We start from the raw sequence: 12594 nt of genomic DNA on the forward strand, positions 1-12594 counted from the left end.
TGTTGGATAACCATAGGGTGAGGTTGGAGGCGGCTTGATCGGGATTTGAGGAGTGGGCTGGGGGGTTAAGAAGAAGCGATGAGGAGATCTGGTCGATGGTGATTTTGTTCCAGTTTCTTTGCAGGGTTGGTTGGGGTGGTTGTTGGGTTTGGGCTTGTTGTAGGTAAAGTGAACGCAGCTGTGGTCAGTCCAAAGGAGATTCGTGGTGTAACTGAAGGAGACATGATTGCTGGAGGTGAAGATAGGGTTGAGTGTATGACCTGCGATGTGGGTGGGGGAAGTGACAAGTTGCTTAAGTCCGAGGTTGGCGAGGTTGTCCAAAAGGGTGGTGGAGTTGGTGCAATGGGACCCCATGGGTTAAGGGGCAAGAGGATCCTTGCTAATGATGTTGGTGTGATGGGGCTCATGGTTTAAGGTGCAAAATGATCCTTGCTGCTGAGGCTTGTGTACTGTGTCCCCAGGGTTTAAGATAGAAGACAGTCTTTGCTGCTGATGATTGTGTAATGCGGCCCCAGGATTTAAGAGACAAGAGTGTTCTTGCTTCTGATGCTTGTGTAATGTGGCACCAGGCTTTAAGGTGCAAGAGTATCTTTGCTGCTGATGTTTGTGTAATGTGGCCCCAGTGTTTGAGGTGCAAAATGATTCTTGCTGATGATATTTGTGAAATGCTGTCCAAGCGTTTAGGATGCAATAGGATCCTTGCTGCTGACGTTTGCATCTGATGTCATTTGTTAAGGAAGTCAGTTATTGCTTTTATGTAGAGTTACTTTGAATAACTGAGGCAAGACAGCAGCTGTGCTAATTCTGTGTGAAACCTACGTAAATAAAAGTCCCTATTTGGATTCTGAGTGTGTTTGTGGACAATTTCACTATAGCAATTATTTGAGAGTTAAATGTGCTGCCTTAGTCTAAGATGGCTCTAAGGCTTTTACTTTGTCAGTTGCAGGGTGTCAGCCTGGTATCGCTTTATGGGGTCTTAAAGACTGAAAACACATCACTTAGCTCACTAGCTCATCAATTAGCACTGTAACATATTGTAACAATATACACAACAAGAAAAAACAATGTTACTCTTCAAGATGTCAATTACACTTCTCAGAAAGTAAAAATAAAGTTTCATTCTCACTCTTTGTCTTTCAGTTCACACTGCCACCTAAAACCTGCAGTTTCCACGCAATTACCTCTAAGAGTCCATCTTGTGATTTGACCACTGCGAGTCTGGAGTACCTTGAATTGCAGTCTTTTTCACTAGCATATCTGGTGTCCTCGTTTTCAGAAAAGAAGTAACATTTTCCACTGATCATAACCCATCCTAAGGGACAGTATATCAAATAGCCCGTACCTCCTGTGGAACAAAAAAGAAACATATTAGGTACCAGTGTATGTGGAAAGTGACCCCACCCCCTTTACCTGTCAATATGGAAGCCTCCCCCCTCCTGTTATTGACTCATCTCTCCTGAAGGGGAAACTAAAGAAGCAGGCGAAGCTGAGCCCCTACACTCTCCTTCTTTTGTTGCAGCAGGGCCTCCAGCAGACCTATGACCCTGTTGCAGGAACAGCTGGGGGCGTGATTGATGTAAGCTCGGTCCAAGCATGCAGCTATTTCTGAGCCTGGAAGTTGGAAGTGTAAAACTAAGGGAATCTGAGGGAAGGTCAGGTGTTCCCATATGACTTCTGTCAATGGCTTACCAGCTGAGGCCTAACACGTCCCAAATTTAACTCATTGCCTTCATGGACATCAGACCAGTGCCACAAAGTTCTTCAGCTGATTCAACTTCTGTCCACAGCCAACCTACAGGGCAAAACCCACTTCAAGAGAGCAGTCTCACTCAGGGCCTGCCTGGGAACAGCAACCAGCCCTGGCAGTTTGCTGCTCGACCAGCCCTCGGAGCAGGGGCGGGGGAGAGGCTGGGGGGAGCGCAAGAAGTCCCACTCCTGCTTTTGTTAATTGGGGCGGATATTGCTGCAATGCTGCAAAACCGTACCCCGGTGACAACACCGCCCCCCATGGGCACAAAACCGCCCCCCACTCCTACAGCCCACCAGGGAAATGCCCGATGCCCGTAACGGCCAGACCGGCCCTGGTCAAATTGAGACACAGGAATGGTCACAACCAGTGTCCCACTTCTTTTGGTGTTGCTCACCCACGCATGCCAGTGATAACTTCTCCGGGTTTGAATAATCCAAGTCAATTGTGGGGCAACAACTATATAAGGATTAGTGATATCAAGTGAAGGAAAGCCAAAGTGTGGTATTTTGGACAACTCCTTCTCTTGTTGGCCAATACTATGCTATTTTGAGTCACACTCTAAATATTGACCTGTCTATTATAATATCAGTGGTGATGCAATATGTACTATCACTCACAAAAGTGTCTGTAAGGGAGCAGTAATTAGTGCAAAATCCCTCAATAAATAAACCTTGTTACAAACCAAGTAATCAGATGTTCTCATTCTAGCCTACAACTAAGTCACAGGTTTAGAAATAAATTGAAAGGGAACACCTCACTCTTTGTTCCGTGTGGCACATCATTGGTGTTCATTCTACATCTGAATAGGCCCATCCCGTAGATGGGCTGGTTCACAATTGGGGCTACAAGGATAGTTTGGCTGGATATAGTCAGGGATCTGGATGACTTAAAACTACCCAGCGATGCACCCAAAGTATAGGTGGTATCACTGGCAGTATTTAAAACTAAACCCAGCAGGGTGGTTCCAGAAGATAATGCTTCTTGTATCTCCAATAAATGCCTACATGTTCGGGCCATTACACTGCCCACAAGGGTTAACAACCTTCTCTAGGGCTATAGGATTCCTATTTAGCATGCTCCCACTGGCATGAAACACCTATGGTGAGGCAACGTTCTCTTAAACCTGTTACTATAATGATTTAATTGAGATGACCAATGACACGAGAACATAAAGCAATAAAAATATATGAATCCAAGAGAAGTATTTTAATTATGCTTAGCGTACACTGATTGTGGGAACTGAAAGTGCACCACCCTAATAGCAAACACAACCCGAATCACACACTTTTGTACCAAACTCCAGAGGTTTGTGTGGTCTTTTAGATTTAACATGCCACATTGGAGTATCTCAGAGGAAATGCTGTTCCCTGGGCACTGGTTGCTATTTATGAACAGAGTATCTTTTTACACTACCTTCAATTCCGGAAGGATTGCTTGTTAATAGCATGGAAGTGCCCAAGAGATTGGCTAGTGCTTATAAAAAGCAGCCCAAATTGTTATCAGATGCACTACTGATCAAAAGAATGACTAGCAAATCTTGTCTCAAGACACAAGTATTGATCACCACATTTAGGAAGAAACTGGATGAGGTTAATACGGGTATTGCTGAAGTTGAGGATTGTTTAACAGTCTAAAATCACAAAATACAATTCCAAAAGGACTAGAAGAGATTCTCTTTAGAAGGCGCATTTCCACCGAATATTAACTGTAGAGCAATACAAAATCACACAGCTCGTCCAAAGACAGTAACTTATCTCGATCTGAATGGAGTAATAATGAAGAAACCATGCGCAACTCAAAAGGCAAAACATTTAGAATAGGAAGAAGACAATACCATACCATCCATGGGCAACTAGATTTTAGAATTCTAAACCTTAGATGGAACCCCTACCACCTGTTACCCCCACCACGACCTGGACTTCCACCAACCTTACCATGGCACCCAGTGTACCAGCCTGATAAAGCAATTAACTTTGGGAATGCCACTAGATACCTTGTGGTCAATCTATCTGGATCCCTGTTTATATACAGCCAAAACCCTTTCTGTACTCATGATTCTGGTAAAGTCCATGTAGATGCTATGAACCTACTGAGATGTGAAGGGAACACTGATGATAAAGCATGCCACAAAGACAGTTGGGGAGGTGTTCCATTTCAATATATTGTTAAATCTGTGACTTATTTGTAGGCATGAATTTGAATATCTGTGAACTTGGGACCATATTTATGACTCTAGCAAAACAAACTTTAAGCCAGATTACTGAAGTCACGCAAAGCCACATTGTGCCAAATCTGGAGTCATTCAGCACATATCCCTGCGTGGCATTATTCTTCCCTGGGAAGGCTTTCCAGGAGCGTTTTGTGGGTGCATCAAAATCTTACCCCTTCCCAAGGGAGGCATAATGAGCAGAAATATATCTATTTCTCCTTGTTTCTTCCTCTTTCTATGTGGTGCAGCACCCATAGAAAGATGAATGGGCCTCTCAGGATTGCTTTTGTGCAGGAAGGTGCCCCTTTCTGGACAAAAACAATCCAGAATGCCACACAGGCACCCTTGCAGCCCAAAGGGCACCAGATGAAGGAAAAGGACAGGAATATGTGGTATTCTATTAAATACAGTGAAATCCTGCCCTTTCCCTGTCACTCAGTGCAGTGCAGCATGGCGACAATGTCATACCTTTGCTCCAAGGTGTGTACCAATGTAAAATGCACCAGCACACTCAAGTCGCAGGAAGCACCTGGGCCTCTTGCGCTGTTAGTGGCACCACTTGGATACTGCCGTCATCATCACCACGAAATATCAGAACAGCACCAAGGTTTGTATGGGCAGTGCTCCGCAATGAGCACGGACCAATCACCTTTCCTCCTTAGGATGGCTGAGTAACTTAGGTGACATGAGTGAGCTGCAGGCTACCAAACTAAGCCCTGTCTGTGCCAACAATTCCTGTTTTCTTCCCGAAGTTATCATCAAGTACCATGACATCACACTATGGCAACACTGGGTGTTAAAGCTTCGTAACGCTGCTTACGAAGTTGAAAACTGTACTACTAAGCACCATATCAAAACTGCTTTTATTATTTAATTCTCATAAAATGTGTCCTTGCACTCATATACTGGGATTCCCCCATTTAAAGGAGTTTCTGGTAGGAAGTCAGACTGGAACCCCTAAAGTAAGCACTAGACCCAATATCGACCTCCGTGTTGGCGACTGCTATCTAGTAAGCCAACCAGGAGGAGAAAATATAGGGGACGTGGGGCCTTGATCAATATAGGCAAGGCGAATTACTGCTACACACTAAGCAAAGTTACTCACTTATTAAAAACATAAATAACACAACAGTGTACACAAAGAAGTTACAGACTCCAATGCCTTCTGCCCCATGCCCGACACCACCCCTCCTTCCGCCCCAAGACAATTGACCCTTTTCAGTCCACAGAAGAAATTAGGGAACCTAAGGATCCAAACCACAACATAACCTCCATTTTTTTTCTTTTGCAATTGAATTGTGTGAATTTGAATGTGTTTGGAACAATGACTACTTTATCAAATGTATCTCTAGAGAAGCAAATTGGAAGGAAACATGGTGACTATGGATCATACAAACAAGGAACAGGCAGCATCGCTAGCCATCTTGCTGCGCTGCACCAAATGGAAAGTGATAGGGTGCATCGCATTTATGACATTACAACGCATTCCTGCCCTTTCCCCCTGCGCTGGCTCGTTTCAGCAGCCCAGTGCCAGCGCAGTGTCTATGTTGAATGAATGATTGTTTTTCTGCAGGAAATGACACCTTCCAACACACAAAAAAATGAATGGAGGTGTTTTCCTCCTTCCATGTGTGCTGCAGAATGCGGCATACTTAGAAGGAGGAAAAAACGAGGAGAAATAAATAAAAAAAATTCTCCTCATTACTCCTCACTTAGACCATGGAAAACCTAGTCTTAAACAGACGAAACATAGGGAAATGCTTTATTTCTCCACGTTTTTGCTGTTTCCTTGTGTGTGTGCAGGAAGGTGGCCTTTCCTGTGCATAGTCAATCAACAACATGACATTTTTACTGGTGCATTAGGCAGCACAAATAAAAGTTAAAAAACATTTGAAGATTGTTTATGTGTAGGAAGGTTTCCCTTCCAATTAAACAGTCTTCCTCTCAATGGTGCAAGGGTATCATTGGCACTAGGCTGCTAAGTTTAGCACCAGCGCAGGTGGAAACGCAGGACTGCACCATATTGTTGTAAATATGGTGCAGCTCTGCAAACTAACAATCTATATCCCCAACCTCTTAAAGCAAAGGGGGAATACTTCTATAACTATCTACCATAACCGCACAGTCTTAATTCAAGTTAACAACGACAACCTTGAGGCTTTTGACGCACTCTTCCCCTCACTACAGTCTACCTCCTCTCACGCCCCCCTTCCACACCCTACCCACCCCCTCTCCCCAGACAGTTGGAACTTCCAGCAGAGCACCCAAACCACCCACGCGCCCCCCATTAACAATACTAGCCTTCCGGCACGTGACACCATCCTCACAGCTGCCACCAAGAACAAGGCCCTCATTTGACTGATTCCTCGACCAGCCCCCTGCCTACTCCCCTCCTCATACTACTACGATCGACCACAACACACAGTCCTCAACCCCCATCTACTTCCCTATACGCACACTCATAAGAACGCAGCAGTCACAACATGACCGCCGCGCCCTTGGCCCCGTTCAACAACCACACGGACTACACACTCTTAAGAACCCGGCAGCCACAACATAGCCCTCCACTCACTGCGCTCTCTGCCCCTCCCAATGACCACTCGGACAACACAGTATCTATTAGACAGCAAGACAGCAATGTCAGGACACCCACCTCTCGGGAGGACCCCATTGAGAACCACCCTACTCCCACCATTGAAGAGATGGGTCAGAGTCTCACCCTGCTTGAAAGCCAGCTAACCATTCATTGTAATCCAGAGCTTCAACAAAATCCTAACCAACCTCGCCTCGCTCCGTAAACCTTACCAAAATCCCCATAAAATCCACACCGTCAACAACCCCATCCACCAATGGCTACCCATGTCTCCCCGCCACAGGAGGATCCCACCCCCCTTGAATCATATTTGGAACCCAGAACGTACCAGCAGAACTAGAATAGCTATGTCTCTGAGTGAAGCAGCAGATCTTGCCTCCTCATACAATACCCCAGCTACTGCCACTACTCTATCCAAAATCCAGGTGATCACCTGATTCAGAGGGGACCTCTCCCCTCCTAAACACCCCAGACCCCAAGACTCCCTTACCAACATCCTCAGGGCCCCACTTAAGAAGAACCCCCATTAAAGAGGCACACACCACCAACTGCATGCTCATAAACTGCAGATCAGCCTCTAAACATGCAACTGAGCTAGCAGAATACATCCTCACCCATGACATAGACATAGCCTTCACCAGGCTTTGCAATCATCCAGAAAGATTGAAAAGACCAAAAAGGCGGAGGTATAGCAATCATTTATAACAACAATATATCTGTGAGAGAAATTGACACATTTTACTATAACACCTGTGAATGCCTTTCCGCCGACATCAACACAACTGACAACAACACATTCCAGTGCCATCTCTTATATCATCCCCCAGGAAACACCACCACATTCACCGATCACCTGTCCGACCTCATTGTTCATTGCTCACTCCGAGACACCAACAACCTAAATCTGGGAGACCTGAACCTACACTGGAACAAAAACAACAACCCAGTAATCCAGAACCTAAATGAGCTGCTACACAGCAACAACCTTAACCAGCACTGTTCAGAAGTCACCCAAAACAAAGGTGTGATCCTGGATGCCACCATCTTCCAACCGGACACCATCAGAATTGATCAGATCCTACCCGTTGACTGGTCTGACCACCACCTTATCCTATTCCACATCACTCAACCAATCACACATCAACCCCTCACCCAAGACCCCCCTAAATGGACGAGACATCTTAGACAGATCTCCATGGCCGACTTTGAAAATAGGATAGACTCACTCCTGCCTACTTCCACAGATGATCTCTCTACAACGGAACACACCACTTACTATAACTCGACTATGACTTCCATCCTAGATCAATTATCCGCCCTGAAACTAAAAAAAGACAGGAACATTCAGTCTAGATCCTGTTTCAATTCAGACATCAATGCTTAAAGAAGACAACTAAGATCCGCAGAACAACGATTGAGGAACAACCCCAATACAAGCCTCCACAAGCAACTCAAAGCAACCAGAAGGAATTAAAAAAAATACATTAGCAACAAAAAAAACACCTCCTTCTGCAACGCCGCGGTCAATGAGAAAAACAGACCCAAAGAACTATTCAACATTATCAGACAACAAACATTCAAGCCCTCCCCTGCCCTAGGCCAGGCCTCCAAAGACCTGTGCGACAACTTCACCAACTTCTTCATAGACAACATCACCAAGATTGAGCTCTAACTAGACGTCAACCCCAACACCTCATGCACAATCTCACCCCCAGAAACCGAAGCCAATGCAAACAAGCACCCCATGAAAGTATGGAAATTCATCAACCCCATACCGGAAGCCGAGATTCTCAAACTGATCGCCACCGCCAAACCTGCAGTGCACGCACTAGTTCCTTTACCAACTCAATTGACTAAAAAGCTGAAACTCTCCATAGCTCCATATGGGTGTAAGATCATAAACAGCTCCTTGAGAACTGGCGTCATACCTGACTGCCTCAAAGTCGGCCAAGTCACACCTCTCCCGAAAAAACCTGGCCTTGACACCAATGATCTGAACAACTTAAGACCCATTTCCAATCTCCCCCTCCCTGCCAAAATCCTTAAAAAGTGTGTTCTTTCACAATTGACTCAGCACATGTACAGCATCAACCTTCTAGATCCACACCAATCGGCATTCAGAAAAGGTTGTAGCACTGAGACCGCGATCCTTAACATTGTGGATGACATTCACAAATCTCTAGATACCGACAAATGCTGCCTACTCATCCTCCTGTATCTATGGGCAGCCTTTGACATGGTGGATCACAATCTTCTCATCAAGGCTCTCCAAGACATGGTAGGAGCAGAAGAGGTGGTCATACAATGGTTCTCTTCCTTCTTACACAACCACTCCCAAAGGATAAAAATCAAAACCTTCACGTCTGACTCGCACCCAGTCAACAGATGTGGCCCCAAGGATCAGTGTTCTCCCCTCAACTATTCAACATTTATATGGAACCCCTCACCTCCCGACTCAAAAAACCCAACATAATCTTTCACCTCTATGCAGACGACACCCAGATCTATCTGGATACCTCCTCCTTTGAAGATATTCAGAGACTAAACAACACTCTTAACTCTTTCGATGCTGATGACGGAACTGCTCCGTCATCAGCTGCGGTGGCGCTGTGCTGATGACGGAGCGGTTCTGTCATGGCCCACTCGCTGCGCCTGCGCGGAGCGGATTCCGTGCCTGCGCTGGGCGTTCCATTGAGCGGGCGGGGCCATGACAGAACCGCTCAGTCATGAGCACAGCCCAACCGCGGCAGGTGACGGAGCGGTTCCGTCACGAGCATGCGCCCGCCACGCGGCCCCCGCGCCCCCTTAGCGCTGCGGCGGAATAGCAGCTGCAGTGATGTGGTTAAAGAAGTCCAACATTGGCTTTCAATGAACCTCAAACTCAACCAAGACAAAACTGAAATTCTTCTCATCTCCAACAAAGAGGAAAACCCCCAAATCATGGAATGCTTAAAAAAATCGATGCTCTCAATGATAATCTCACTCGGGCTAACTCCATTAAATTATTAGGAATCACCCTTGACCCTAAACTTGATATGGTCAGTCACATCAAGAACTCTGCGAAGAGTGCCTTCCTCAATCTGAAGCTTTGCAACAAAATAAAACCCTTCATCCCGCCCAATGACCTCAAACAAGCCACCCAATCCCTGGTGTTATCTAGACTCGACTATGGAAATGCTATCTTCACTGGTACAGTGAAATCCCACCTAGCCCCCCTCAAAACAACTCTAAACGCAGCAGCCAGAATGGTCACCGGAGTCAGGAAATTTGAGCACATTGCACCCGCACGCAAATATCTAAATTGGCTCCTAATAGAGATGGATTCCAGCTTCAGAACTGCCTGCCTCAAGCACAAAGCCCTCGACACAGGGAAACCTGAGTAGCTGGCCTCCAAACCCAAAAAGGCCGGCCAGACTAGGAACCTCAGGAGCTCCAACTCCCTTCTGCTCATTCCTATGAAAACACGCAAACAGAAAACCACTGCACGATCCTTCACCCGAAACACATCCAAAATCTGGAACTCCATCCCAGCAGACATTCGGACTCTCCCGTCCTTTGTAAAATAAAAAAAAACTCCTAAAAGACCTCTACCTCAACCATGCCTTCCCGGACAGGTAACAAGTGCTGAAGGGCACATACCTGCATTCCGCAGAACCATGACACTTTGTCACCAAAATCTACCTCCTCCTAGCACCCTTTTGCCCCTCCCCACTCCCCCCTCCCTAAAAATGGTTCTGCACAAAACAATTGTGCACTCTGCGAGGCTCTCAGGACTGCCCTGCCTCAATGTTGCACTACACGTTGGGACTTCCGAACCAATATGTACACCTATGATTATTTGGGATTCCTGTATTATAACTGTTGGAAAGCGCTCTGATACCCTTGGGTCTGGCCAGCGCTCCTTAAATGAAATAAATATATACAATTTGATACTATTTGGAGAGATATACCCCATGATGGGAGGAAAACAGAATAGTATGCTTTTTTGCTTGAACCTACGGTCTTTTTAGGTATGGGGTTCACCCCCTTATCATACACTTTTAGCATCATTTGATGCCTTATCAACTTGGCCATTTAATAAATTTTTTGCATATATTTAGACTTTTGCTCATAGGTGTACTGACAGATCTAGTTGTATTTGGACTATAAATGTGATATTCTTCGTTAGTAATAAATTCTTCACATCCCTGTCTCTTCATTCATAACATGATTCAGGATTTCAGATATATTCAGCTCCCATCACCATACCATATCTCTGAATACGAATGAATATGAAAATGTTGTTTAGGCCTTGTCACTTTGACATGTAGTTTGTTTGTTTAATTAGTAATTTATTATTGGTTTTAAAATTGGTATATGTATTTATTATATATTTTTGTCAAAACAATATGTCGATTCATATTTATTATTCCCTTTTGGTCTTGCCTAGTTAGTATTAAGTTAATATGTTTGTTTATTCAATTTGTGTTATGAGTATGTTATACTATATGTATATGACATATATGCGATTTTATACAGCCAGGATGAAGTTCACATGTTGTGAATGAAACACGTTGGCTGTCCTGTGTCATCAAGAAAAAATTAAGTTTTGGGAATTTATATGACTGATTGGACAGATATATACATTGGACTTTTGCCTTAGTGGTGCACTCCACATGTTTCTGTTGGACTTGCCTGACCTCATGGTCCCACCTATGGAACAGCAGGTGCTGTGTTTGCGCACATGGTAAAATGCACCATTCAAGGATATTGAGAAAAAGAGGGAGGTGTGGTTATTGCTTTGGCTCACTGTTTCACCTTGTTTTTGTGTTGACTCTGTTTCACAAGGCCCAGGCCTGTGCTTATTGTCAGTACAGAGATGGGCTAGGTTTGAGCTAGTATGTAGTCCAGGCTACAGAAAGGGCAACACTCTGAGTTCCTACTTGCAGAGGAAATTCTGCACAAGGTCCAACTCTGTTGGAGCTCTACAAAGTTTGCTTTCCCACCCACGGATGACCTAAGTGAACTTAGTTCAATGCACCAGCATTGAATGTCAACAACAGGTAATTGTAGTCCCTCAAAACTCCACACAATACATAGATGAAGCGACACCATTGCCTCCGGGTTAATGGCAGTCCCTAAAAGGAGATTAGGGGGCATTGTGATAACAGTAGTCCTACTTTGCTCTTCAGAGCATAATACACACAATAAGATGAACAGACCATATTAACTAATAGTATTTGTTACAACAGGGTGAACCTGTTTCTCAGTATCTAAAATGAGCATAAGGGACATGAGAGAAAATGTGCACTGCATACCTGGTTGACAGCTAAGGCTCTCATTATCAGAAGGGCTGTGGAAGAAGTGTTCCCTGCATAAGGCAAACATGTCCTGCAGTAGCAGCTCTCATTGGCTATTCAACTCTTATCAGCTTCAGGCACGACGTATCAGCTTCTTTAAATGCCTGCAAGGACCAAGGGCATCTTTGGACGGTATCTTGCAGGATAATCTGAGATTTAGGATCTATGTACCTAAGAAGCTGAGTGTTGGTTAATAAATACTAAACGTTACCAGGGGTGAACACTTCTGCATAGTTTTAACAATCTGGTATATAGAATACAGGCAGCAGAGAAAGGGTTCTAGTCATATCTCCGGAGAGCCGGAGTGGATTGTGCGCATGGTCCTGATGGTGTTATCAGTTTGAACTACACCTCTTTGATAAACTATCTAGAGAGGGTTCTTGGTGGCCTTCACACAATGATTAAGGAACACTTGTTCCCAACTACGGGCCACATGTATGAAACCATTTTACGTTTGCAAACAGGCAACATTTGGCCATTTGATAATGCAAAGTAGCATTCCATGATCTATGAAAGGCTTTCTAGTCACAATTTTAGGTAATTGCAAAAATAGCGATTTCCGAAAATTGCAACTACAAACAGGGAACTCGAAAATTGTGATTGCCTTAGCACATCTACACAGCACTTTTCAAATGGAAATATTATTACCATCAACCCAAGCTGATGGTAAGCATATGCAATTTTTTTTAAATGCACCCAAAAT

General features: G+C 44.6%; 1 protein-coding gene across 1 annotated transcript in view; it reads right to left on the bottom strand.

Annotated features, from left to right (window-relative positions):
• Window positions 1-12594, bottom strand: part of LOC147725915 (uncharacterized) — a 276388-nt gene that overhangs the window by 29743 nt on the left and 234051 nt on the right. Inside the window, exon 7 of the mRNA XM_086962832.1 lies at window positions 1182-1345. Coding sequence (XP_086818958.1) covers window positions 1182-1345 — 164 coding nt within the window. The remainder of the gene's footprint in view (window positions 1-1181; window positions 1346-12594) is intronic.

The sequence above is a fragment of the Lissotriton vulgaris genome, chromosome 3_1, assembly GCF_964263255.1.
Source record: "Lissotriton vulgaris chromosome 3_1, aLisVul1.2, whole genome shotgun sequence".
Lineage (NCBI taxonomy): Eukaryota > Metazoa > Chordata > Amphibia > Caudata > Salamandridae > Lissotriton > Lissotriton vulgaris.